The 26,706-nt window shown below is 39.5% G+C and overlaps 4 protein-coding genes across 4 annotated transcripts; 3 read left to right on the plus strand and 1 right to left on the minus strand.

Moving 5' to 3' along the window:
* The first annotated feature begins 4,163 nt into the window (after positions 1 to 4,163).
* Positions 4,164 to 6,298, plus strand: LOC135637097 (serine/threonine-protein phosphatase PP1 isozyme 2-like). The gene is made up of 3 exons (XM_065149492.1): positions 4,164 to 4,475; positions 4,855 to 5,414; positions 5,950 to 6,298. The coding sequence occupies exons 1-3, from the start codon at positions 4,295 to 4,297 to the stop codon at positions 6,121 to 6,123; spliced, it is 915 nt and encodes a 304-aa protein (XP_065005564.1). The 5' UTR covers positions 4,164 to 4,294; the 3' UTR covers positions 6,124 to 6,298.
* A 1,967-nt stretch (positions 6,299 to 8,265) lies between these two features.
* Positions 8,266 to 12,822, minus strand: LOC135637096 (rhamnogalacturonan I rhamnosyltransferase 1-like). The gene is made up of 8 exons (XM_065149491.1): positions 11,908 to 12,822; positions 10,998 to 11,065; positions 10,788 to 10,876; positions 10,492 to 10,657; positions 10,109 to 10,398; positions 9,831 to 10,035; positions 9,590 to 9,747; positions 8,266 to 8,953 (listed from the first exon to the last, which is right to left on the minus strand). Exons 1-8 carry the CDS (start codon positions 12,236 to 12,238, stop codon positions 8,710 to 8,712), a joined length of 1,551 nt encoding a protein of 516 aa, XP_065005563.1. The 5' UTR covers positions 12,239 to 12,822; the 3' UTR covers positions 8,266 to 8,709.
* Positions 12,823 to 14,441: 1,619 nt separating this feature from the next.
* Positions 14,442 to 14,939, plus strand: LOC103981641 (uncharacterized). The gene has a single exon (XM_009398387.2). The coding sequence runs from the start codon at positions 14,442 to 14,444 to the stop codon at positions 14,937 to 14,939; it is 498 nt and encodes a 165-aa protein (XP_009396662.2).
* Positions 14,940 to 17,129: 2,190 nt separating this feature from the next.
* Positions 17,130 to 26,617, plus strand: LOC135634538 (uncharacterized). The gene is made up of 8 exons (XM_065144903.1): positions 17,130 to 17,448; positions 18,481 to 21,128; positions 21,805 to 23,107; positions 24,744 to 25,081; positions 25,165 to 25,284; positions 25,797 to 25,966; positions 26,139 to 26,230; positions 26,335 to 26,617. Exons 1-8 carry the CDS (start codon positions 17,262 to 17,264, stop codon positions 26,370 to 26,372), a joined length of 4,896 nt encoding a protein of 1,631 aa, XP_065000975.1. The 5' UTR covers positions 17,130 to 17,261; the 3' UTR covers positions 26,373 to 26,617.
* The last annotated feature ends 89 nt before the right edge of the window (positions 26,618 to 26,706 follow it).

Consider the following 26,706-nt stretch of genomic DNA (forward strand, 5'->3'; position numbering starts at 1 on the left):
TGCCCACATATTACTACTACGAAACAAGACAATGAACCAACCCTAAACATTACCCTAAATGTCCATCCAATCATATGCCACTCAGGTAGCTCCTATGTGTTATGTTGACTGACACTCCACACTACTTTATGGAGCTTGAAAACTCTTAATTGGTTGTCTGATGGCATATTTTTGGACAGTTTTACCTCTATGTGATGAGTGCATATAACTTGCATTTACAAGTCTAAAACAACCACAAAAGCTAATCAAAATAGGTTATCAAGCTTACTACAAGTTTTCTATATATTGTGCAAATCATGAATAAAATCAAAAGATGCATATATATAGAAGTATTACATAGAACACCATATTTACCGTGATATTTTCTCACACTTACTTCTTCAACATCCTTGTCATCTTTACAAACACTACATCTCCTCATCTTTGTTGAATCTTTAATTTTCTGTTCTAGTTGCAATGTGTCTCTTGGTTCCCAACTGCTCTTCATTGTTGTTATTGATTAATCGAATTTTGATCCGTCACTCTAATTCAACTCGCTAATGACTCTAACTTTAGTGTGGGGTCAATCGAGTTGTATTGATCTTTGTTGGTTCATATAGATCATTCAAATAAAGAAAAATATTTTTTTATTGTGTATCAGTCTCTCAAATATCTTACACCGTTTGAATTGGGTGGATGTCTGTTGGAGTTTTAACAAGTATCATCTCATAGACTTGGAAGTTTTTGGCGTCTTTCCTCGATAAAATTTGTCTATCGATTCCTCTTCTATTTAGTTGTCACCTCTAAGTAGATTCACATCACTTCTACTTTTGTTTAACATTTTATTGGGAATTAAAGAGAATAATCTACTCTCGGTGGAATAAATAATCATTGGTGAATAGTTGATAACTGTTGCCTTTCACTTTCTTCAAAGGGTCTTTAAATTATGTATAGAGCTTCTCTACTAGATAAATAAGATAACTAGGATACTCGACTTTGCTCATTCACTTAATAGTTGAGAAGGAAAATATTATTCAACTTCGCCTGCCTCCTTAAGAGTTATACTCAACGCATTGAGCTAGTTTCTAGCCTTTGTTTGCTCTTTGCTCATACTTCTAAAGCACCCAAAATATTTGCACTTCTTACATTGAGTTAGCTACTATGAATTGCCTTCTCATTGCTATTTTGAAATGTAAGAAGTTTTGCTCAAAAAGAGCAAACTTTTATCCAGACTTGGAGAAAGTCTCTAATAATTTTGGTTGTATATAAGATTATACTATCTTCTCCATCATTTATGTTGCATACTCCTCTGAGTATAAAAGGTCCAACACCATGTATTGTCCACTTCATTCCTTGGTCGAGGACTCCTACATCAATCTGAAGTCCCCTATTTTTGATTATTTTGATAAGAAGCTTGCTAAAATCGATCTTACAAAGTTCCTTGACTTTTGTCCTTTAGCCTTATCTCGATACTTGGTGTTTGCCTTTGCATTCTCCACCTCCTCGATCGCTTTTATAACTAAGTACTCTCCTTCCATAAGAGCAAGGGATTAATGATTTCGTAAAAGTCCTGCCTCTATGGTATTATAGCACTATCATGCCATGGCCCTATTATTTGTTGCTTTGCATCTGTGTCCCTTTATTTATGATCGATAGGTTCACCTCTATGGTACTATGACATTCCTCCGAGTCTACCTCTATTCTGACTAATGCTTGATTTTGGGTAGCAAAGACACTTTGGACATGTCGTCACTTTCTCACCCCTTTTGACCACCTATTTCAACACGTCTGTGTTATCTAAGTAGTTCCCCTTGGTCAATGAAAAAATAAACTATAACTCCCATGCATGGCCTCCACCATTATGTTGTACGACTCAAACTGATTCTACTTTCCTTTGCATCATTAGTAGTAAAGTTCGCTTACTCGACCTTGTCCTTTGACTTATCGAACTCCCTTAAGTGAATATAAGCTATAAAGAAGTCCAACTCTCTAATCGCTCTGATTATACCTCTATATGATCAAGTTCCCTCTATAGAACTCATTGGTACTTATATTCATAATTCTCCTTTGGTGGTACATAACCTTCATATGCTAATGACTAAAGCTTTTCTCTGTTGTAAAATTTGATATATGTACGAAAGTCTTGCCTTTGTGGCACTATGACATTCACTCATTGAATTTATAGCCCTTCTTGCTATCATATTGTTTATTAAAGTAGAGCTCTCATTAGCTCTCGATCATACATTTGTATGATCGAGTCCCTTATAGGACTTCTCCCATGTGTGTCATATTATCTCAAATTATTCCACCATAATCCGCTACACTATATCATCTTCTGATGATATCTTCGTTACTTTCTAATATTTTTATAGGATGAACATGAGCTATAATCTCTCTATATATGGTCTTTGCTAGCGCATTGCAAGGCCTCCACAATCTATGATTGTGTTCCCTCCTTTGGTAATTAGCTTTCGTCCATCTACTCTCAAGTCACACTCAAACAAAGTGCAACTCTAAGATAGTCTGTCGTATAACAGTTTTTGAAGTCCACCAACTTTGCTAAAATTGATATGTTATTGTCTAGATTCTAGGCCCTTGCCATAAGCATAATCTTCGCTATACATCGCGCTTCCTTCAGAGTAACTCGAACAATAACATAGTGACATATTCTTTAAGTGTATCTACCTCTATATTCTCTTGGCCTGTGCCAAGGCCTTCTGACCCTAACTTCACCTTTGCAAGTTGAGTCGTCTTAGTTTCTTCATCAAATGCTTTATTGAGATAAGGTGCATGTGCCTTGAAACCCTTGATGACTTTGGCACAATGTAAAACGAGTCTACTCCATCAGAAGAGGGACCCATGGAATGACATAATCTTACCTTTGCTTTTGTAAGAGTTTATGTCATTGACCTTTATCTAAGGAAAGCTTCATACCTTTGCTCTATATTCCATTCCATCTTCTATGTTGGCTCTCTTTATATGGCTTGGGTACTTCACTAAGTTCTACCAAAGTTGCTCCGTTCCCTAGTTTGCATTGAGTTGATGGTGGCCCTCAGTGCACCATTCCATACGTCAATCCTCCATTGAGTCCAATCTTCACATTGACTCTAAGTGTGCCTTCGTTTAGTGTTATCTTAGGTCACTCATTTACTTGATCTTGCAATGTGTGCATCAACGCATTATCTCATGCAAATTTTTATAATAACTCTTCATAGCTAGTTGGATCCGTTGAGCTTTATATAGTTGTTATCTTGAGGTATCCCTCTTTGTATGATATGTTGCGTATGATTCTTCCTCTAGAGAGGTGAGACTTATCCCTCTTGGATATCTATTCTATTGGAGTAACTTTTCTCTTCATATCATTCTCTCTGAAAGTTTTGAAGATCACCATTCTCTTGAACTACTTCGCCTTGCTAAACAAACTGTGTATTGTTTTACCCTCGTGATTGCATTTGCTAGATTATGACTATTCACTAATATACCCCCGATGCATCCCTTAAGGCCTAGTAATATGCTAAACTTGTTACATACTCTAAACTCCTATTGACGTATCCTTCTTATGTTGAAGAGAAAGTTTTGATCACTTTGGGATGGCTACAAATAATCCATCGTCCATATATAAGCCCTTGCTTGAGTATCGAATTCTTTGAGTTAATAATTCCCCTAACCTCTATGTGATTTGTACAACTCTTTTGGTCGCCAAGTAACCCATCCCCCATTGTACGGTCTCATCTTTTGTTAAGCACTCTGCTCGTCTTTAGCACCATTAAGTTTGATTGTCAATGTCTAAAATGGAAAGAGTGAAAACTTAAAATGTATTTTTTTATAAAAAAATTTGGCCATTAAATTCGTCATTTTTATTCTTTATATAACGCTCGAGTTCTATAACGGTGAAGATGCGAATCCAGGAAATCGAGCTCAACATACGTCACCTTCGAAAGTGAAGGCCACCATCGCGGGTCTCACCACCGTCGGGTTGACCTTATCCATTTGGCCTGTCGGCAATGTGGTGCAGCACGTGGGCCCGGTTCGGTCCTCCCGCCACGTCCGATGTGGCAGGCCCGCACGAGACGCCCTCTTCTCCGTTACAGGCCACTTGATCTCCTCAACCTCCGCTTCCCACCCCCCACCCCCCTTTCTCTCTCCTCAACCTCCTTCTCCCCCCCCCCCCCCCCTCTCTCTCTCTCTCTCTCTCTCTCTCTCTCTCTCTCCCCTCAACCTCCCCCTGTTGACTTCCAACAAATCGAAAAGCAGTCCTCCGTCTCGATCCTTCTACATATCGTTTGGCATTGTGGAGAATCCAACGAGTACGATCATGGAAGGCAGCGCCCTGGATGATCTGATCGAGGGGCTGCTGGAAGGCAAGAAGCACAAGGCCGGCGGCAAGAAGATTCAGCTCAGTGAGCTGGAGATCCGCAACCTCTGCGTCGCCGCGAAGGAGATCTTCCTCCGCCAGCCCGTCCTTCTCGAACTGGAGGCGCCGATCAACATCTGCGGTGAGAGACATGCTCATGTCTTTCCGTCCGCCCTATGATTCCATGCCGATAGATGAGACATGATATGATCGTTTACAGGCTCAATACATTCGTTGTTCCTTTAATGTCTCCCGATCAATATAGAAATGTCTGCAAAATTTGTCTTCCTAGGGAACAGATTGCAGGAAAAAGGAGAGTTTTGGGATAGATATGGGTACTGAATTAGGATCGATTGATTGATCTTTCAGATCATACCGCCAAATTCTGGCACAATGGGTTCAATTGGGTTCGGATAGCAAGAATTTTCTCTCTTGTTGTATATAGATTCACGTAGAACAATCTCTGCAATCTTATGGCTTTAAAAGATGATTTCTTTTCTCCGTGTTATCATGTCGATCAGGTGACGTGCATGGCCAGTTCTCTGACCTCCTCCGGTTATTCGAGTATGGCGGCTTCCCGCCGAGCTCCAACTACCTCTTCCTCGGCGACTACGTCGACCGAGGGAAGCAGAGCATCGAGACCATCTGCCTCTTGCTGGCATACAAGATCAAGTACGCCGACAACTTCTTCCTCCTCCGAGGCAATCACGAATGTGCCTCCATCAACCGCATCTACGGCTTCTACGACGAGTGCAAGCGCCGGTTCAGCGTCCGGCTGTGGAAGCTCTTCACCGACTGCTTCAACTGCCTGCCGGTGGCCGCCATCATCGACGACAAGATCTTCTGCATGCACGGCGGCCTCTCGCCCGAGCTGCAGAGCATGGATCAGATAAGGGAGATCGAGCGGCCGGTCGACGTGCCGGATCAGGGACTGTTGTGCGACCTCCTGTGGTCTGATCCCGACCGGGAGATCAGGGGCTGGGGGGAGAACGACCGAGGCGTTTCCTATACTTTCGGTGCGGATAGGGTGGCAGAGTTCTTGAGGAAGCATGACCTCGATCTCATCTGCCGAGCTCATCAAGTAAGTGCCTGTTACTCTTAGTACTATTATCCCTTGTAAAGAACTTGCCACAATTGAGGTGAAAGACATAGATCAAGAATGAAGATGACCAAATCTGAGATCCAGATCTATACCGGTATTGATAGTCAGGTTTATACCATCTCGTAGGTATACAGTACATTTGTATGTATCATAGTACCGAAAAAGTAGAGGTGGAGGAGGAGGAGGAGTCAGAGGATTGGGTAAGTGGATGGCACGAGAATTAGGCCGACACGGTTTAACCCTAGAAAAGTGCCTGAATCTCGGATCAGACCATTTGAAATGAACTGGTCCGATTGTTGGTTCATAATCAGATCAATAAATATCATTCGGTATATAGATCGATTCTCGGATCAAACCATTTGAAATGAACTGATCCGATTGTCGGTTCATAATCAGACCAATAAATATCATTTGGTATATAGATCGATTCGGATAGTGTTTAGAACCCTAATGATGACTAGTTTACTGGACTTCCAGTAAGAATCATGGCATAAAATATGGACTGATGGTGCAGGTTGTGGAGGATGGCTATGAATTCTTTGCAGACAGGCAGCTGGTGACCATCTTCTCAGCTCCAAACTACTGTGGGGAGTTCAACAACGCTGGTGCACTGATGAATGTGGATGCAAGCTTGCTCTGCTCATTCCAAATCCTCAAGCCTTACAGAGGAAAGGTAGGGGGAGAGTGAACGGCTGCCCAACAAAGAGCTTGAGTTTTGTGCAAGAGAAACAACAATGCGTTTCCTTACAGTTTGTATCTGAAAAGATTATTTTGCCTTCCCTTGTAGCAAATTATTGATGAGTTCAAATATATACTCAGTCTGTGTACATAAAAATTCCAAAGTAGATTCAATTTTTCTGTCATCTTCCCTGGCAACATCTTTTACATGTAATTCCAGTATCCATCTGGCTTTGTTAGATGTCACAGCTTATATAAACAGCTGATGCAAGCATCAAGATTGTTGGCACAGAAATTATACTTGAGATCAAGCAGGACTTGGATATTTGATCTTTATGATACTTCTTTCATCTCCAACACAAACCATGGGCTATAAATGAAAGATAATGGCCAAAATTATGCACCTCAGGTATGCCTACACCTTTTTTTTAAGGATGTATGCTTACACATATACTTGAAGGTGTCTTACTTTTTATTGAAGTGAAAATGTATGTAGTCCCATAAATTTATAAGTCATTCTGCTGATTAATTCACAGTTTACAGAATATCCTGAGGTAAAAAAGAATAAATAAAAATATAGTATCTTGGTAACGTAACATTCATTATGATTCATTAGATGCTTCTTTTTTTCACATTTTATATACTTCCAACTCTGCTATGGCATCAACAGCCAAAATAAAAAAGTGGTATATATACTTGTTGTGGGATCGTACTGTTGATCGTGGGTCGACCTAGTTCAATCAGGACCTAAAGTCACAAGGGCATTCGAAAAACCTGCATGGTAGTTCTATGAGGTGATTGATCGAGCCCTGAGACATGTGAGGTGGTACTAAGGTGATCTTTTGGATAGAGCCCAAGCGTCCAAGGTGGGCACAAAACTGGGTCGAGGTGGATCCCAGTTGAGTCCCTGCACAAAGGTCAATGTCATGAGTTGTTTCTCGACCTGACGCCGTTGACACTCAAGTTAGCTTTAGACAATTTATGGTGTAAAAAGGATTAGTTTTCGAGAGATCGTCCCATGAACTTGTACTAGGGGTCAGATTTTTTACTTGTCTGGTCAAGGGAATCACTTATAATGACCATAAGGCCTTCCCTCTAGCATTCGGGGGCGACAGACTTGTAATGGTTGTAATGCCTCTCTTCTAGCGTTTCATCCACGAGGACGATAGGCTTGTAGCGATCATAACGCGTTCCCCTTGATGTTTTATCTACTCAGGCCGATTGAGGGGGTTGACTCGAGCGATCACCCATAGACTACTGTTCGCGAAGGTCGACTAGGCTAGCCTGACGGTCAACTGATGAGATGAGATTGGTTGCCAGAATATTCTCTATCAACACTCATCTATTTTTATAATTTTATTATGGTGAGTATATCAAAATCCAACCTGTTAAAGAAAAAAAACTAAGAATTGACGAACAACTGCTTTGTGGAAAGAATCATATCAAACCAAACCGACCTATTAGTAGCAAGCTAAAAGAATAATATGATCCAAAAGCAGCTTTTTGTTTTTCTTTTCATTCTAAATCGACAATTCTTGGTGAAGGTATTGTTATTTTAGAATGTTGACACAAAAGAAAGGCCTTAATGTCTTTTTCTCTTAAAATCATAGTTTCTATGGAATTTAATTTTTTTATATTTGATATTTTCTATATTTTTATATAATGTTTAGAAAATAATCGATCCATTGGTAATCCAAGACTTTTTGAACTTATATTGAAATGATTCAATCGATTACTCATATTTTTTTCCTGCATATTTGTTGCTTTGTGAACTTTTTGGAAGTTCATATAGCATAGCATTTTGTTCATGAGCTTTGTCAAATCTGAACTGCTTGGTGCCAAACAGGCTCTTAACAGTGTGCTAACTCAGGCATTACCATCACTTGGAATGCATTAGACTTCTTTCAAAATCTTTCAAAGATGTTTCTAATTGATGTGCAATCCAAAGATTTATGTTCAAAACATGAATTAGACCACCCTTTTGTCTCTTCACCATTTATCTATCTACATGCATTTGCAAATCCAGGGAAGAAAATTACCTAATGCAAAGCTGCAGTGCTCACATGAACATTCATGAATCTAAATGAATACATCATGGCACCTTGTATGCAAGAGTGAACAAGAAAACCATTATTACAATCACAAACTTAAATATCACCATAACCATATAACACCATCTGCTTCAATAAAGTTCTTGTATTTAGTGATACATACCACTAGAGAGAGAAATGGAACAAAATTGCAGAATATTCTGAACCTAGATAGATGACCATTTTTATCTATTCTCTCTCTCTCTCCTGTGCTGTCCATGCAGCTGAAAATTACTAGGAAACATGTTCTTGTCCTTCCCTCTCCCAACTCATCTTTCTGTACAAGAATCAGTATTATTTTGAAGAATTGAAGATATCTTATGTATGTTGACCAGCTGCATGTATAAACTCCAGCGTGCTATCTTTGTAATGCACCAAAACTTTTTTGAAGCAAAACCTTCATCTTTCTAATTGTGGTCCAACAAGGACCACCTTGATGAAAGACAAGAGTAGTGGTGTTTCCCAAATAATGGCGACGCAGAGAGATTCATACAATGATAACAAACTCACAAAGCCCATGGCTCATCAGGCTGTTGGAGGCACTCTTGGGGATTGGTGTAGAAATAATCCTCTTCTTTTGGTCTGTCGGGTATGACCAGTCTCCTGGTGGGCCTTCCCATATGATCAGCATGAGCTGCCTTAACCAAGGAAGAGAAGTCATCCCATCCTAATGTTCCATTACTATACTGATCAATCAGATCAACCAGGAGCTTTCGATCTAATGTGATGGTCTTCTTGAAACCCATGTATCTGCAAGTTATACAGGGAACAGATGTATCCTCTGAGTCAAAGCTTCAGTTTAACCAAGAGAGAACAATAGCAAAAGGAGAAAGAAAGGGAAAGAACTTTTCCTAGCCTTGTGCTAAGACCTTTCGTAAATGGCAAAGGTTGGATCAAATCCACTATTTCACCATTTTGAAGAAAGAAAAGCAAAATAACATGCTTTGGATCTCAGCATATCCAACTAGTTGAGATCAGATATACAAGATCTTTACCACAACATTCTCCACAAAGAATCAAATCATACGGTAACAATTAATGGTAGCACTGATTTTTATTTCTTCTGATCTAGCTTTTCATTTTTGACATTAACTTCCATAAAACCCAGCATAATAATCTCAATTATTTTCCTTTTTTTGGCAACAAGTGCCTTAGCATGTTGACATTTGCAAATGACTTTTGTTGCCAGCATGATGAGGAATTTGTGGTGCATCAATACAATAGAAGTTCCATGGTCCTAAGAAAACGGTTTATCATGTGCATATCAACTAAATAAACTGGACGAATTAAAATTGGTCAACTAATTAGTCAACCTAAAAGTGAAACAGCAACATAAAAATCATGATTGACTAATTGATGTCAGTGAAGAGATGCAAAGAGTGGTACCTGCGATGGCCCTCAACAACCCTAGCCATGTTACCATCATATGTAGGCACAAAGATATCACTCTCCAGAGAAACAATGTAATCTAGTGCTGCCATTTGAGATGAGTGATTCTGGAAATATCTAAGATGGGAGGGTCCCAGTAATTTTTCCTTCCTTACCTGTTCAATGTTTAGAACATAAATTAGGCAAAATAAGTAAGGAAAGATAAAACAACTACTAATAAACTGCTGTAGCCACTCACCACATTTGGATAAGCATCAGAAAGGACTGCCATTCTCCTTTTTCCACCATATATTTCTCCTGCAGCAATATACACCTGAATACTGCCATCAATATCCAGTGCCCTTAATATCAAAGCAGTCTCTTCTGGTGTTAGGGGGCAGAGGCCATCTTTCCTTTTCAGGTCAGAATTGATAACCTTCTCTTTCCACCATGGATATGCATACCTGTGTCCAAACGGATTAGCTACTCAGAAGTCACAAATAGAACTAAACAAAACCCACCACTATGACTTTATACCTCATTCTTGTCAGCTCTTCTGCTTCTTCATTGGTGCAGCCATGAGTACATCCGGAGAAAGCCAACATATCCATTTCGTATCTTAGATGGAGAACCAGAAAAGGGCCAGTCTGTCGCAGTATTCTGACTGCCAGCCTACCCAACTCTTCGATCTGAGAAGTGAATCTCAAAGCAGAATAATTTACTCGGCAGCGCAGCTTCTGGATCTCCAAAGGCAGACCATTATTGGCAAGCCGTGCATCTGTCCTGTTGAAATGCACAATCTTGTGCTTCTTTATTAAGGGAAGAATCTGGTTACCAGACAAACATATTTATCAGCACAAGTGTAATATTATTGCCATTGTATACCTCTGCTAGTATAATGCTTCCAAAGGCTTACCAACCTGATTCTGGTAATAAGACAGATCTGACCAGCTAACAGGTGGCATAGAGTAGACCATGCCCAGCTCAACCCTCCTTTTCAGTCTAGGTGGTAACACTTTCAGTATTCGCACCTCAGCTCTCAATGAAGTGATAAAATGATCGACATCAAATATGTCTTGGAACTCACTGTTATATTAAGGAACACGGCTTTAGTTCTAGAAAGTACTATGGAAATTTATAAAAAAAATCAAGTCTGTAGCTCATCAAGTTACGAAAGACCAGCCGTGTGAGACATGAATTAGAAGTGCAGACACACCTAGGATCAGCCCAAAATGATGTTTTATCCAACTCCGGTACTATGAGTGTCACATTCAAATATCTTGCAATAGCAACCATGTCACAAATCTGAAGAAAAAAAAATTGTGCCATGAGTAATGTTGCAAAGATAAAGCAATAGCAGACTACAAGTGATAAAAGAGCCCAACAAATTTGAACTCAACCCCTAACAGTAAGATTGAATCCTTACCGCTGCTCGCATTTGGTTAAGTCCACCATTGCATGAAACCATGATATACCCATTATTTCTATAGATTCCTAGAGATAAATTCATCAAAAACTCCATATGAGAAACATAGATCCATAAACAAGCTTCATCATGTATTAGCCACTGAAAAAAGGTAAGGAAGCTACATAGCTGTATTGGATCTATAGTGCACATATTAAATTAACCTAGATGCAATAGCAAGAACAGTCAGTTTATTTTAGCAACATAAAATGAGAACAACTGACACAACATTGACATGGAAAATTCTGCAACTGGTAGAAATGACAAAAATTGTCATCAAGAATATGGTTCCAAAGGAAGAGTACCACCAAAAATGACTTGAATACATATAGCAGTCAATTGAAAGAACCAAGATTCACCGTACCAAGGTGTACCACTCGGTCCGGGTGGTATGTACCAGTCCAATAAGGGATTGGTATGGACAGTACCTACCAATCTTTTAATACATCTCACCATACCACGTGTTAGTACATCGACATATACTGTACCGACGATTAGTCATTAAGCATTAGGTACAATTAAAGACAATTAGCAAGAACAGACTAATTGTTCAAAGAAAATAACATCAATTAGCTGAACAACAAATTAGATTAACAACGAAGAACAAATTCAAAGAAAATAGATTTCACTAACTAGTCCATGACACCAAGCAATGGAAGCATAAATTGTTCAAAAGAAAAAAGAAAATATAAGACAATATGTAAACATAAATTTCTCGGTAATATGTAAACACAAATCGATCAAGAGAAATTAAAAGATTTTGTAAGCACTTATGGGATTTCATTTATATAGCAAGCAAAAACATAATATTAAACAGTAACAAATGTAGAAATTTTCTTTGTATATTGGATGATGAACACAAAGAACTCACTTTTTGGGGGAAGAACGATCTTCTTGACTACGGGAGCGGTTTCATTGGCCAGGAACGATGAATCTGAAGGGATCAAGCAAGACGGCCAACCTTTCAAGACACGCGGCCCCCATGTCTCCCCCAGCGCCGTGAGCTGGAGGACGCACGTCCAGAGAAGCACTGTGCTCGTCGTCCGAATCATCCATAGCTTCAACTTTGATCTATTCTTTAGCTTCTCCGCCTTCGCCTCACCACCGATCTTGTGCTTGCGATGCCTCTCTCCACCGAACTCAGATCCCATCGTCCTCTCGAGCCGGCACATCCTCTGAATCCAAAATGCACCGCCCCCCATAAACAATAACTCTAGAACAACTCCTCTCCCATTCTAATTATCGACAAACAGAATACACTTTTTTTTCCTTTCTTCACAACCAAAATCAAGAGAAAACCAAGACGAGTCTGCCTTTCCACTCAATGCAGCTCGACGCAGCAATTCAGGACCCCCGACGCACTTCATATACCGTCGAAGAAAACCATGCTTGCCATCTAAAACTCAAAATTTTGGACCCAACTGTCTTTCCAATCCCGAAACCACCCAGAAAAAAGAATCCAAAATTCCGATCTTTCGCCGCTTTAAGCCACCAAAATTCACCGTCAGCTCAGGTAGCGAGTATCAATCAAAACCGAAAACACGGTCACCTTCCACAAAAGGCCACGCGCCCCGTGGGAAGTTGCCAAAGAAAGGCCAAGAGGATTGTTTTTGACCCACACGCTGGATCTGGAGGGGCTCAGATGGCGATTTCGACTGCTGAACCGGCGCTAGGAGTCCGAAGATCGCAAGAGGGGGGGGGGGGGGGGAGAGCGCTAGCTCAGGCGTCTCCGATCCCCCTGCATTGCGATCCGAGACAGGGAATGTTGTCGCCTTCGGAAGGGGGCGTCGGTGGCGAACCGTTCTTATGCTACGGTCGGCGTGTTGTGTCCGAACTCGCCGCTCCGTATCACCTTTCACCGCGGTTAGATCACGATTAATAATACCCTTCTCGACTAACTGCGACGTTACCCACCACACATTACAACTGGGTCCCACAAACACTTCGCGCCAACGAACTACAGAAGTCAGAAGGGTAAACTGAGGGTAGATCCGATGGGTAATCTAGGTTTGGATTTTTAACCCTCGGTCTGCTGTCGCTGTAAATCGACGTCAAAAAAAAGTGCCACGTGGAAGCATCACACCGTACGTGGACAAGACGGCTAGCATTCATTTCATTTCTTTGGGAGATTTATGTCTCAAATCTTATCAACCTTTAAGATTCAAATATTTTACTAAAATGTAAATGATATTTTTCAATTCTACTGTCGCTTTAAAGTTGATTTGCTTCATAACAATAAGAGTATATAAGAAATTTAGGGAAAAAAAGGAGTATTGTGTGTCAAAAATTAACATCCTTTTTCATTGTTTTTGATAATAATTAGTTCCTTTTGTTGTTATTCTAATTTAATTTTTCAGTTGAGATTTGATACACTACAAATAATGTCTTTCATGACAGATTAGTGGCAATAAAAAAAATTCCATGTATTCAGACCATGGTGGATGCATTGAACAAAACTTAATGTGATTAGAAACGGATTTTCATAATAATATATTATGGGGATTTTTCTTATTTCTCAGAATAAAGAACAGCAAATAGCAAATTAAAATTCATATAAATTGAATTAGAAAAGAATTAGTGTTGTTTTCACCCCCAAATCTCAAGTGGTGAGGGCTTCATAGGTAGGGCTCTTATAAGGGGAAAAATAAAATAAAATAAAACAACCGTAAAGGTGATGAAATTAAACATTCACTGAGTAATTGAGACAGATATAGTGATTAATTAAAAGCTAAAATATTTAATCATGTTAAAACATAATTAAATAAATATCAAATGTGTGTTTAGAATTAACTTGGAACAATGATTAAATAAAATATTATTTTTCAGAGGTACTGATTTTGAGACAAAATTCTCAGGAGATGAACTATGGATTTTCCTATCAAAGTGCAAGAAATTCCCAATAAATAACAATTTATATTTTTTTTGTGAAATAAAAAATTTAAAAATAAATAAATTAAAAGCTTGCCATGTAAAGCCATGCCACACTTACTTAGGAGTAGAATGTGATCCATACGGAGGACCCAATACAGGCCCCATCCATATTCTTGTAGGTATGTGCCGACGCATTGCGGTTCGTCCCTCCACACCTACCCACGTCCCGAATCGAGAAGCGAGATGGGCCCTGTTGGGCCCCATCTAGCCCCGCTGGATCCCACCCCGGCGGGTAATGCGGGCGCCGTTGCCTCCGCTGGCCCCAGGTCGACACTCTGCTCCGTTTGAACCGCGACGCCACTGGCCTCGCCCGACACGTTGCGGCTCCGCCGGCGACCTCGGCCCTCTTCCTCCCCCCGGGTTGCGGACCCATCCCTCTTCCTTCCCTATAAAGCAAGGCCTCCTTCCCCGTTTCTTCCACCACACTGCCCCATTCACCTATCTCCGATCCTACAGCTTCGATTTCGCTGGAAAATGTATCGCGCCACCGCTCTCGTCGTCCTCTTCGTGGCCGCGGCCGGCTTCGCAGCCGCTGCCGACGCCCCGGCACCCGGACCCAACGCCAAGACTGAGCAAACGGCGCCGATCCATTCTCCAGCGAAATCCCCCACCACGGCTCCCACCCCCGCCAGCTCCCCGGCTACCTCCGCGGTCTCCGGCCCCGCCAACGCTCCCGCTCCCGCAACCGCGGCGCCCGCGAATGCTCCGGGTCCCGCTGCTGCGGCACCAACGACCACCACCTCGCCATCATCCTCACCCGCCGCGGCGCCGGGCCCCAATACCTTGGATGACGAAGATGACATCCCGACTGATGGCCCCATCCCCGGAAGCCCCCCAGAGCCGTCCGTCGCCGCTTCCCCTGAGGATGATCTGAGCCCGACGGCGACGACTAGCAGCGCGGGAGCTTCTTTGGCAGCCGGCACCGCCTTCGGCGCACTCTCCGCCGTTCTGGTGGCCGTCTTGGCTTTCTAAAGTTTCAATTGGATTTGTCCAAATTAATTTGGGAGCAATTCTCCGTCTTTTAATAAATGAATGGGGCATTTTTTTACATATATGTATCGCATTTTAATAAATAAATTTTAAATTATCACAAATCATATATATATATATATATATATATAGTAAACAAATGTTATCAATTTTTAAGCATTGACTAATATAAACTAAAAATACAATATATTTATGTAACAAATATAAATTAATTTTAATATATAATTACTCACTAAAACTAGTGATGATAATCACAACATCCACATGGCGCGTTCTTATCGGTTTAGCATCGATTGATGCTCCCAAGCATAAAAAGGAGCGTATAGGGGATGTCATCGGATCATTCATGTTTATCGCATCTATAGCAATGCCACGTATAAATTAGATGCCCATTTCGGATCTGATATAAAAGATTGGGCAGAGATCCTCATTTTGGATCCGATCCAAACCTCGTTTCATGACATCACCACAGTGCATGCATACATCGGATTTAACCGCGATTATTTTTATTTCCTTTTAGAATAAATACAACTTATTAGATACCAAATTAGCTTGGGATAAACTCGATTGGAATTCTCCTCCGTATCGCTCGGCCAATGGGTTAGCAAAAATATTTTGGAGATATTTTTGTTAACCCATTGGACTAAGTCATCAATGCAATAGATAATCATGGTTTAACAATTATAAATTCTCATCCGTTGTCAAACTACAAGTGATAGTTGACTTAGTCCAAGTGTAACTCATAATCAATAGTATAGTATACATGAAATTTAGTCTGATGGTTGGTTTCATAATGTCTAAAATCCTATCTATGAGTAGTAACAATTTTTAACTTTGATCCCTTTCGATGTTGAAATTGATCTTTTAATTTAGACAAAATTAACATCATTATGGTTGAGCCATCCAATCCAATCCCATGTGATTAAATGGGTTAATTATATATTATTCTTATTGTAGACTTAAAAAAATTATATTGAAATATCTAAAATTATAAAAGTGAAATATATAGTTTAATTTATCATAACGCTATCAATTTTATTGATGAAAGCACGAAAATAATGGGTAAAATTTTCTTTTCAATATTTCAGTTGATGGTGATAGACGACAACGTCATTGGGTATTGCGGATGACTATTGTTGATGAAGAAAAATGGTGACGAGATATGAGGACCACTCTGCATATACATCGATGCCGACGTCGTTGTCGAGCGACGAAATGGCCGCTCGACATCTACATGATCTTCTTCGAAATTGGCATAACGAGGTCGAGGAAGTAAGCATCACAGTCTCAAGCACATCGTCAACCTTGCGCCCTCCATGCCCTTCATCCTCCTCGGGTGGCGATCCGTCTGTTGCTCCTTAATTACCTTATATCCTCTTATGCCACGATCAAGAAAAGAAATGGAAGACGATGCACCCAAGGTTGAGAGTCTTGCTATGGTGGCTATGATGATGTTGTAGGAAACTGAGGCGGGGACGAGGATGCAGAATGTGAACCCATTGGAGAAGACGATTCACAATGATGATGAGAATGAATATAGTAGCTCCTCTTGCTTTGACGAGCCACGCTTATGATGAAAGGTGATGGCGGTCCAGAGGATAACTTGAGGTGGAGGAGTGAGCAGCAAAGAGAAGGATGCCCGTAAGATTTCACCTCTCTCTCTCTCACTCTCTCTCTCTATTGGAGGAGATCACGATGGATTTTGAAATGATCATAAGAAAGAGATCATTTTGTAGCTGCTCTTCTTATTCACAATAACTACTCGTGATCACCAACTAGAATGATGAAGTTATTTTTTTATCAATTATTTTTATGCTTCTATTAGTAAAACTAACGATAGTAGATAAATAGAACTAGAAATTTCACTTTGATGATTATAAGGATTTTAAATTTTTTAAATCTAAAAAATGAGATGTTAAAAACGATCTAACTATGAGAGATAATATATAATTGGCTCAGATTAATCTGAGGTGCTACGGAAAGTAAACACAACATCATTTTCAACAAATAAAAATTATCTAAATTTTGTTGAATTTTCTTTTTTCTTTTATTTTTTAAGACGTACATCGACAACTTCTTACGGTATTTTTATTTTTATGTTATTCTTATTTGTCAACGGTACGTTGCTGCGCATAAGTTTCACCTGCGGTACACTTTAATCATAAGCTTCGCCTCCTTCTCCGGTTTCAAAAACTTCAAATCCCTCCCCGACACCCCGAACCGTGTTGTCGTTCGCCCACTCGGGAAAATTAGGGTTCCGAAGCGCGCCCTTTTCGACCCAGATCGGGCCGACCCAGGGCGGCGATGACGACGATGGAGCACCTTTTCATGCAGATCTTCGACCGGAAGGCCTGGATCGAGGGCCAAATGCGGCAGCAGGCCGGGTCGTACGGCCAATCCCTCGCTTACAACCTTCTCGCCGACGGCGGAAGGCCTCCACCCTGGCTCTGGAACGCGGGGTTGGACGCGCCTGGCTGCGCTGCCCCGGGAGGTACCCTCTTTCCCTTCATCTCCGCACGGTTCTCCAATGTTTCGATTAGATTCAGTTTCTTTAATCTTTTGAGCTGTAGAATGCAACCAGGATTCTTATTTTTCGTATTGAATGCCGTCGAAGTGAGAAATTGGAGTTTCGGGTAGCGTTTTGAGGCCCTTACATTTTTTTTTCCTCGCATCATTGCTCTGCTGCTCTTCCTGTTTCCTTTTTCTTCTTGGCTTCGACGAAACGAAAGATTTTCTGTCAAAATCTTTGAATTATTTGGTTCTGTTTGTTGCTTGGAGTTTCCATGTTTTGTTATTAAGACGAACTGTCTGCCTCCTTTTTATTGGCTAAGTTGTCGATGCATTGCACTCAAGTCATCAAATCCTACAGTCACAAGTAACTTCCTGTATTCTGTTTTAATTGTCTTTTTAGATTGTTTTTGGCTTCGGTGGTTATCTGGATGCAATAGATTCATTATTGTGGAGCTGCCGTGGAAAAATCTAAGACATTGCATGCAAGATGAAATTGCCACTTTTCTTTTTCTTCTGTATGTTTATGGATCTTAGATTGATATATGATGTTTAGTTTCCTGAAGAGACACTCGTGCAAGATATTCTCAGAAACACTTCACCAAGACTGAACCTGGAAAGTCTGCACATTGCTGCATGCTAAGTTAATGCTGTTATATCATGCATTTTAACGAAGATGGAGAAAACAGTCATTTGGAAATCTCATGGTTACCTTCTGCTTAACAATATAATGGAGGCAGAAGCAAACTTTATGGATTTTACACGGGCAATTAAGAAGACATTATGATTTATTTTCCAAGAATCCTAAGAAAGTACGATTTTCTTAATTGTTGTGAATCTGCTGGTTGTGGAGATCGGTGTCTTTCAAAAGTTCACTTATAAATAAGAGCCACTCCAGATTTTATTTACCTCCATGGAAATTATGGAACTGCTTCATGTCTAACTGGCTATTGGTTTTGCAACATTTAGTTTGCTGCTTGCAGTTTTGTTTTTTAATTAGTATGTTTCTATGCAGAGTTGAGCAAGGAGCAGCTTATTGAAGAGATTTTATTCCCTGTTCCATGGGCTACAACTCCTTCGACAAATCACAACACTCTCTATACCCTTCCTGCTTTCAAGAGTACCAACATGTCCCAGTACAGTAGCTATATAAGTGACATTTGCATTCCTAGTGAACAAATTTATCCTGAGCACACTTGTGGAACAATAACTAATGGTCACCGCAAAGATGACAAAGGAGATTATGACATGATAAGCTCCAAAGTTGTCGAGGATTCAAGTGTTTTTGACCTGCTTGCAAATGCTCAATGCTACAGGTCAAGACAAAGGAACCTTGAGAATCATCCTAATGAAAAGTCAAATGCAGAAAACTTTAGGGATGGGAGTATTGCAGAACAATCATTGGCTTGTAATAAAGTTGGTGATGGAGCTGTTCCATCTAGAATGACTACTAAAAAAGTTGATTGCCTTGGCAACATATCAGAACCATCAAGTCATTCAGAGTTGATAAATAATAAAGCAACTGCAAATCGAGCAATTCTAAGGCTAACCATGTCACAGAAAGCAGACAATCTTGTTGTCAGCACTGCTCATGATGCTTCTGTCCTGGGATGTTATACTGGGGCTGTAGGAAAGGAGTGTGCTCCAGACGGTTCCAATTTCATTGATCCTGGATTAAGGACAACACCCTCTGCATCATCAAGGCTTTCTCACGACCAGTCTTTGGTTGTTATGAAGAAAATTAGTTTTGATGGTATTGAAGTTTGCAGTCCTGATGGAAATCCTTATGATTCATTTTCTCAAATAGAAAATCTTTGTTGTTCTTCAGAGGATGCCTTTAAGAAGTTTCAGTCAGTAAGATTGTCAATAGAGGATTCTCTTTGCAAAGATCCTGTGCCTAGCTCTGGCACAGTTCAACCCGAGGAAGACACCTTGCATGCTAAAGTTATAAAAAGTGCAGAGGCAGGTGTTAGTGATTCAACTGCAAAGGAAAGAATAGAATTTGAATGTTATCTGCCCTCTGCTTCATACAATATGCTTCATAAAAAACTTCGGAATGGGGAAACTAATAGTTCGAGCTTGAGCAGTGCACCAAGTCATACATCTTGTACCTCAATGTTAAGATCTTGTTTGTACTCTTCAGGTATTCAAGGAAGTCTATCAGGAAACCTGATAGAACAGTCAGAGAAGCAGCAAAGTGGTGAAACTAAGACAAGCAGACAGGCAAGCATTGCATCCACCAAGCGACCTCGGACAATTTCTTATGTCAAACCCATGCCTGATTTATCTGAGAACATTAAGCCTTGTGATATTACTAAGGATAGTATCACTTCAGAAAGAGAGACTACGGGCCATCATGCTGAGGTTTCTTTTTCAGAATCTCTTCAGTATACTAAAGATGAAGAATCACACAGAAATTCTAAAAGCATGCTTATTTCATCAGGGAAAAAGCAGCTTCAACTGGACAACATCGTGCCTGCTGCGGAAGTTATGAGAGAGGAATATACAAAGGATAGTGGTAAAAGTCATGTGGAGGGAAGATATGAGTTACTTAACATGGTGGAAACAGTGAAGTCTAAACTATGTGGAGAGATATCTTCACATGTTTCTGCCATGGAACCATTGGAGATGGAATTCACAACTGATTCTTGTAAGGAACAGCCATATGGAAGCTTAGCGGTGCACAAAATGAAAGGGATTTTTAAGGGGAAACTCATAGAAAGATCAGTTTGCAACCTAGATCAACTGACACATGATGTTCAAATTGGTATTTCTGTGTCACGGACAGGTAATATTTGCCTAGAAACTGAAGAAGCTGAATTTGTTACGGTTTCTGGGTCCACATTGAATGTAGACACTACTGAAAGTGATTCTGCAGGATTAGGGAGTCAACTTTTAAGAAGTTCAGCTGGAATTTTTGATGATTCTGGATCTGATGGTATGGAACCACTTTGTTCAGAAGATCATCACATGGCTTTGTCGGCTAAAGAAAGTGTTTTCTATACCACAAATAGAGATGTCTCTGAGGAGATCCTCATTGAGAAATCACCAGATGTTGCTGAAATGGAGAATAAGCTAACAAAGTCTATAAGGAGCTCTATTAGGACTATACAGGATGTCAATCTTTATGAGGAGAATGCTTATATTTCACCTTCTCTAGGGAAAACTCTGGTATCAGAAACCAAGAAGGATGAGAACTGTGAAAGTGTAATGGACACTAAAGAAAAAACCATCGATCAGCTACCATACAATGACAGTAATCAGAATCATTCATCGGGACCTCAATACCTAACAAGAAACTTGAAGAGGCATGGAAAGACTTTTTGTTATTCAGAACTAAATAGGACAAGTAATGAAACTAGTTCAAAACAATTAAGAAGATTAATGACTAATGCATGTGAAATATCATGGCCTAAAAGAAGAAAGTTGAATTGCTTCTCGGATAGAATCCTTACTACTCCAAGAATAAGGTTTCATCAGCTTCAATATACTCAGGAAGACACTTGCTGTAGTAGCAAGCGAAGTTCACAAATTACTCCATTCGAGGAAATGCAGATCTCACCATCTCCCTCTGGAACCTTGTTGAACAGTGATACAGCAGATGCTGACTGGAGGAGCCATTCAGAAGTTTATCATCAAAGCAAAAAACAATGTGTGAGAGAGGTACTAAAAGGGGTCCTTTTATCATGCATATACTACAGGAATTCACTTAGGACTAATATTCTTATAGTCTAGGTTGCTATCTGCAAATGTGCATGCGTGGACAGATACAGCTTGCTATTCTGATAGTCTAATGAATAAAGATATAGATACAGCTCCATGATTATGAGTTGATTCAGCATGCAATTCTATACCTCAAATCAAATCAGAGATATTGATAGTCACTTGGACAAGTGTGATCTTCTATGATTCAATTCCAACGGAATTGCTTTTTTAACTTATAAAATAATTGCATGCTTGAAACTCGCTCGCTCTCTCTCTCTCTCTCTCTCTCTCTCTCTCTCTCTCTCCACTTCCTCACTTCATTGTCCCATAATGAATTTCCTGAATCTTATGTGGGTGGATTGTGTCTAGTAGTCTGTAGAAGCATCATATGAGCATATAAGATCAATTTATCATGACTTTATTTCCATAATCTATAAGCCTATGCAATAGTTTTCTGTTTGCTCTTTTGGGTTCTATATATCTTGTTCTCGTGATGGTCCTTTAGAAGCAATTGAATTGAAGCAATTAATTATGGCTGTCTTTCTGTGGTGTACAAGCCTATCTGAAGGTTTTCTGTTTCACTTTTGCTTTTCATTTATCTTATTCTTTGACATAATTTGTAATTACTTGGCAGGATATCTTATGCTTGAAAAATAAAGACCAAATCATGGATGTTTCCTTGCCAATTCAACACACAAAAGGTGTGCATTCTTCCAATTTGGCAGATAGGAACTCTACGACCTGTGTATTGAATGAAATTGGTGGCTTTGAATTTACTCTTTCTCAATTAAAAGAACCTGGCACTTTTGGAGATGATTCTGATAAGAGATTGAATCATGTGGTATCTAAAGGTTATTGTTATGATATACAGTCTATAGAGGAGAAGGAAGTTTTTGATGCAGAGAAAAGTTTGAGCACATATGGTGCATCTTTATTGCCAAATTATCAGGATGATGTTGTGGATTGTGATGACTCCATGCCGGAGTTTGAGGGTTTTAGCGTTGGCGTATCTCCTATTAAGAGAAATGATATCTGCTATGATTCTAATTACCTATATTTTAGGGAGGAACATGTTTCTTTGGATTCAAAGCAAGGCTGTTCCACAGACTTGGTTACGCCCAAGACTCGTCCTTTCGAAAACTATAAAATCAACAAAATTGCTGATGTTTTTCAGTCATTACCTAATGGCCTCTTGGAGCAGATGAACTTAAATTATTCCCTCTCTGGTGATTATTCAGGACAATATAGGACAAGTGAACATGATAAAATGTCTGGTCTTTGCTGTAGCTTGGGATCTGTTTTTGACTGTTCGTTTGATGAAAGGTCTTATTCTCATAGCACACCTTCTGGTGCTAGATTTGGGTGGGCAGCTCATAAAGCTCCTTTGACTCCTCCAATAGAAAAGTCCAGCTTGAGAAAGATTTCAGGAAAAAGTGGTGCCAGTTCACAGACAGTGGGAACTAACCCTGAACTTGTGTGCTTCCGAATTGATGAAAATTCTAGCACCATGGAAGACATTCTTGATAAATCAGGCACCTCCAAAGAGGGTACTCGCTCAAGAGGTTTTAAAGTTCTGGATAATAGGGAACCACTTAAAGATGTCACTTCAAAATATGAAAATGCACCAACTTTGGTCCCTCCTACCAAGATGCTTCTTGATAGACGTGATCTAGAATTGGGATGTGCTTATACTGTCGATACAGATCAGATAGGAGATAAGGAGAACCAATGTCCTTCAATAAATGGAAACAAAGAAGGGAAAGCGGTTAAATTTTTATGTAGCAGGTCTAGTAAGCCAGAAATAAATGTGAAAACAGTTGATGGAAATAGAAGCCAAGCAAGCACCCGAAAAGGATGTAAGCCTAACAATATCATCTCCAACATATCTTCTTTCATCCCAATGGTCCGGAAAAAGCAGCAAGCAACAGCCACTAAAGGTGATCTTTTTCTTCTCCTTTCTTTATTTTGCTTTCTCTAGAATTTTGGGTTTTTCTAACCCTTTTATATTTTGCTTGCTATAGAATTTTTGCATTATTAACAGTAGGATGAACTTTACTTGTGTGCATGGTTAATAGTAGGTTGTGATTTGTTGAGTTCCTATTTAAATGTCTTCTATACTATATTTTGATGGGAGAAAATATGTGACACCCATCCAGAAGTCTCTTTAGACATCCTTTCTGGCCAAAATTTTCTTTTTACTATGAATTAACAAAACCAAATAGTTTAACAAAAATAATAAGAGAACATCCTCAAAATGTTGAGCTCCTCTCAAACTCTTGATCATTTTCTTCATTTGCCCATGCCTCAATTGTGCAAATCTGAATTCTGTCCCTTATGAAATAGTTTTAAATGTGGTTTATGTAGGTCCGTATTTAAAGGTGCATCTACTTCATTTAAATTAGGCAACTAAAACAGGATCGGCCTGTTACAAATTTCGCTTAAAAAAGGAGCAACACAAGTTAATATGTAAACCAATGAATTAGTGTAATTACACCATAGATTCAAACGGATAAAACCATTAGTAGAGTAACTAGAGTTATACTAGATATTGGTGGATGCTGATGAACATGTACTTTACTACCATGCTGCACTAGCCAGTGTGCTGGTATAATATCAGGAAACCTATGATGCCCGGTGCCTGCCAAGACCTACTTGGCAAAGAGTCCATTCTGGTTGGTGTGGAAACTAATGCTGATTGGCATTTATTCTGCTGGAATTATATATGTTCATCCCTGTGCAGTTAATAGCTTCTGCCCCGTACATACTAGAAGTGTGCCATAGTTAGATGTTATTATCTGATTTTTGTATAATCAGTCTTGAACTTTTATCCCATGGAGCAATCCAGATAGTCTAAAATGATTTGGATGATGTAGGAGTTAAAACTAATCTTATTAAATTTACCCATTAACTATATTCTTTAAATGTATAAGTGTGAGTTGTGATTGTGGAAGCTTATGATAGCCAATTTATTGATTATTCTCTTATACTTTTCTAAAGTTAATGAAACTGAACCTCAGAGAGATTTTACAATTTACACTATGCATATGGAGATCTCATCCTGCTAATGACACTTTTATACTACTTAACCATGTTTCATTGATCTAGTACTTGCTTTCTTGGTGCATATAAATCATGATTGCATTTGTATACTCTTTAGTCACTGCTTTTGGGGTTCTGGGCCATGCAGTCAATCTTACAAAGTTAGCTAAGTATTATGTCTTATTTTTCGATTTTACCTCAAAATTTCTATGTAGCTTCCTAATAACTATTATATTAATTTGAAAAATTGCTTTTGGTTTTTGGAGTATATGAAAGTAGCAATAGGTGAGCGCCCGAGTGCCTAGGCGAGTGCCCAAGCGCCTATTGTAATCACTGACTTGTATCTATGGTGGATTATGCAATATCATTCTGCAAAGCAAACATATTTGCACATGTATGTTCCATGTTTATTTAGATGTGCAGATATTAGTGGTCTTGTCCAGTTGTAGCTGTTATCTCACAAATTGTTGGTGACAATGGCTCACTGCTTGTTATAGCTTCAGTCCTTTACCACGATGATGCTGTTACCTGTAGGTAAGAAAGACATCAAAGTAAAAGCACTAGAGGCAGCTGAGGCTGCAAAACGTCTTGAAGAAAAGAAACAAAATGCACGTGAGATGCGGAAAGCAGCATCAAAGCTTGAGCGTGAAAGATTAGAGCAGGAGAAACAACTCAAGCAAAAACAGTTGGAGGAGGAAAAAAGAAGGAAGGCAGCAGATATTGCTGCTAGGAAGAGACAGAGAGAAGAAGAAGAAAGGAAAGAGAAAGAAAGAAAACGAAGATGCATTGAAGAAGCTCGGAAATTGCACAGAGAACAAGAGGAAAGGTTGCAAGCAAAAAAAGAGGATAAAGGGCTTCTATCCAAAGATGTTGTAAGTTCCTATTTGCAATATACATCAGTTATCCAGGTCTCTGGACATGTTCTTTTGTTGACATAAAATGATAATGGACATAGGATGATGATGGAAGGAAAAAAGGTCTTGTGCAAGAGGCAAAGCAGCAACTGAAACTAGAAAAAGGAGGGGTAGTTGCTGGGTCTAGAAAAGCAGAGGAAGTGGAACCAGGTGCCACCAAGGTAATGATGGGTGGAGACTTGCTGCCATTATCATGATTTATTAAATGACTTGTATGCCAAGATTAACGTGTTGCTAACCATTAATTCTTTTGAAGCTTTGCTAGCTACTACACTGTCTAGATAATGTTTACCTATTCTAGTGATTTTTGTGTAGTTTGCAACACTTTTGGATTACTTGCTTCTTCTTTTGAGAGGTCAAAGGTTTTTTAACATGATGGATCTGTTCTCAAGGTTTTATCAAAGTAAATGAGTACTAGTTGTTAGAACTATTTGCATATAATTTGGGTCAATAAGGCTGTGAAAATTGCTGTTTCACATCAACAATCACAGTGTTTCAGTGTTTTTTAGTATTTTGTGGCTTAGAAAAATTTGGCTACTTCGGCTACTTTGATTCATGGAAGTTTCTAGCACCTGATTGTATAATCTCTGGTTTCTTGAATTCTGGCATTAGACTTTGTACCATTAACGTTTCTAATATTTCTATTTCTTTTATTTAAATGGTGTTACTCTAGGTGGTAATCAGCTCAGATGGTATGAAAGGAATAGTTCAAGATAGGATGCCTACCACTAAAGACAATCAAGATTTTCAATCATATGAGATATCTCCATACAAAGACTCTGATGATGAGGATGGGGAGGATGAAAACATGCGCAGAAGAAAGTACATTCCTTCCTGGACTAGGTGAGTACCTTTTTTTATTGATATTCCTAGCAGAAGATAACTAAGTGTTTGGAAAATGGTCCACGCAGGCAGTTCCAAATCTCATTATCAATTTTCAGAAATTTCATGTATAATATATACATATATTTTTGTTTGATTGGCTTTGCTGATGTTATGACAAACTGAGTCACAGAAGAGAGTGCTTGGACCAACTTCTGCTATCACAGCAACATCAAGATCCATCAGAGATTTTTTGCCGTAAGAGTTCATTCAACCTAAGTGACGGTAATGATACAGACCTTGTGCAACAAGAGCATTCTTTCTGAACCAATGCTTGGTATATGTCAACCGTATCTAACTGGTGCCATCTTATTCTTTTCTTTTTGCAGTTCTATACCTTTCTGTTCTACGGCGGCAGCCATTGTGACATTGTATGATCTCGCTTGATTCAGACAGTGTTGGATATGAAGCAGTTCCTCGATGGTTTGCTTGTTCTACCATTATGTACTCATTCATGTAAGCTTCACAAAGAAGTATTGGATTCTTTCCCCCTCCACATTGTAGTAGGATGTTGTTCCTAAATTTCAAGTATAAGAAGGGAACATTATACAAAATCAAAGAACATGTTTTTTGTGGTATATAATCCAAATTGGAGTTGCACTGTTGTTTCATGATCTGGGAATTTAAAGTAGAGAAGGCTAAAGATTATATGGAGTTGCCCAATTTATCATGTCAATCTAATTTTTTGGATCATGGCTAAG

This window comes from Musa acuminata, chromosome BXJ3-4, assembly GCF_036884655.1.
Source record: "Musa acuminata AAA Group cultivar baxijiao chromosome BXJ3-4, Cavendish_Baxijiao_AAA, whole genome shotgun sequence".
Classification (NCBI taxonomy): domain Eukaryota; kingdom Viridiplantae; phylum Streptophyta; class Magnoliopsida; order Zingiberales; family Musaceae; genus Musa; species Musa acuminata.

What these genes read in the sequence shown, in the direction of transcription:
- LOC135637097 (XM_065149492.1), top strand. Translation starts at nt 4,295, where the DNA reads ATGGAAGGCAGCGCCCTGGATGATCTGATCGAGGGGCTGCTGGAAGGC. An exon ending in GGCGCCGATCAACATCTGCG is followed by an intron (nt 4,476 to 4,854) that starts GTGAGAGACATG and finishes CATGTCGATCAG; the next exon opens with GTGACGTGCATGGCCAGTTC. An exon ending in TCATCTGCCGAGCTCATCAA is followed by an intron (nt 5,415 to 5,949) that starts GTAAGTGCCTGT and finishes CTGATGGTGCAG; the next exon opens with GTTGTGGAGGATGGCTATGA.
- LOC135637096 (XM_065149491.1), bottom strand. Translation starts at nt 12,238, where the DNA reads ATGGGGGGCGGTGCATTTTGGATTCAGAGGATGTGCCGGCTCGAGAGG. An exon ending in GATCGTTCTTCCCCCAAAAA is followed by an intron (nt 11,066 to 11,907) that starts GTGAGTTCTTTG and finishes ATTTATCTCTAG; the next exon opens with GAATCTATAGAAATAATGGG. An exon ending in CTGATGCTTATCCAAATGTG is followed by an intron (nt 9,748 to 9,830) that starts GTGAGTGGCTAC and finishes AACATTGAACAG; the next exon opens with GTAAGGAAGGAAAAATTACT.
- LOC103981641 (XM_009398387.2), top strand. Translation starts at nt 14,442, where the DNA reads ATGTATCGCGCCACCGCTCTCGTCGTCCTCTTCGTGGCCGCGGCCGGC.
- LOC135634538 (XM_065144903.1), top strand. Translation starts at nt 17,262, where the DNA reads ATGACGACGATGGAGCACCTTTTCATGCAGATCTTCGACCGGAAGGCC. An exon ending in TGGCTGCGCTGCCCCGGGAG is followed by an intron (nt 17,449 to 18,480) that starts GTACCCTCTTTC and finishes GTTTCTATGCAG; the next exon opens with AGTTGAGCAAGGAGCAGCTT. An exon ending in AAAAACAATGTGTGAGAGAG is followed by an intron (nt 21,129 to 21,804) that starts GTACTAAAAGGG and finishes ATTACTTGGCAG; the next exon opens with GATATCTTATGCTTGAAAAA.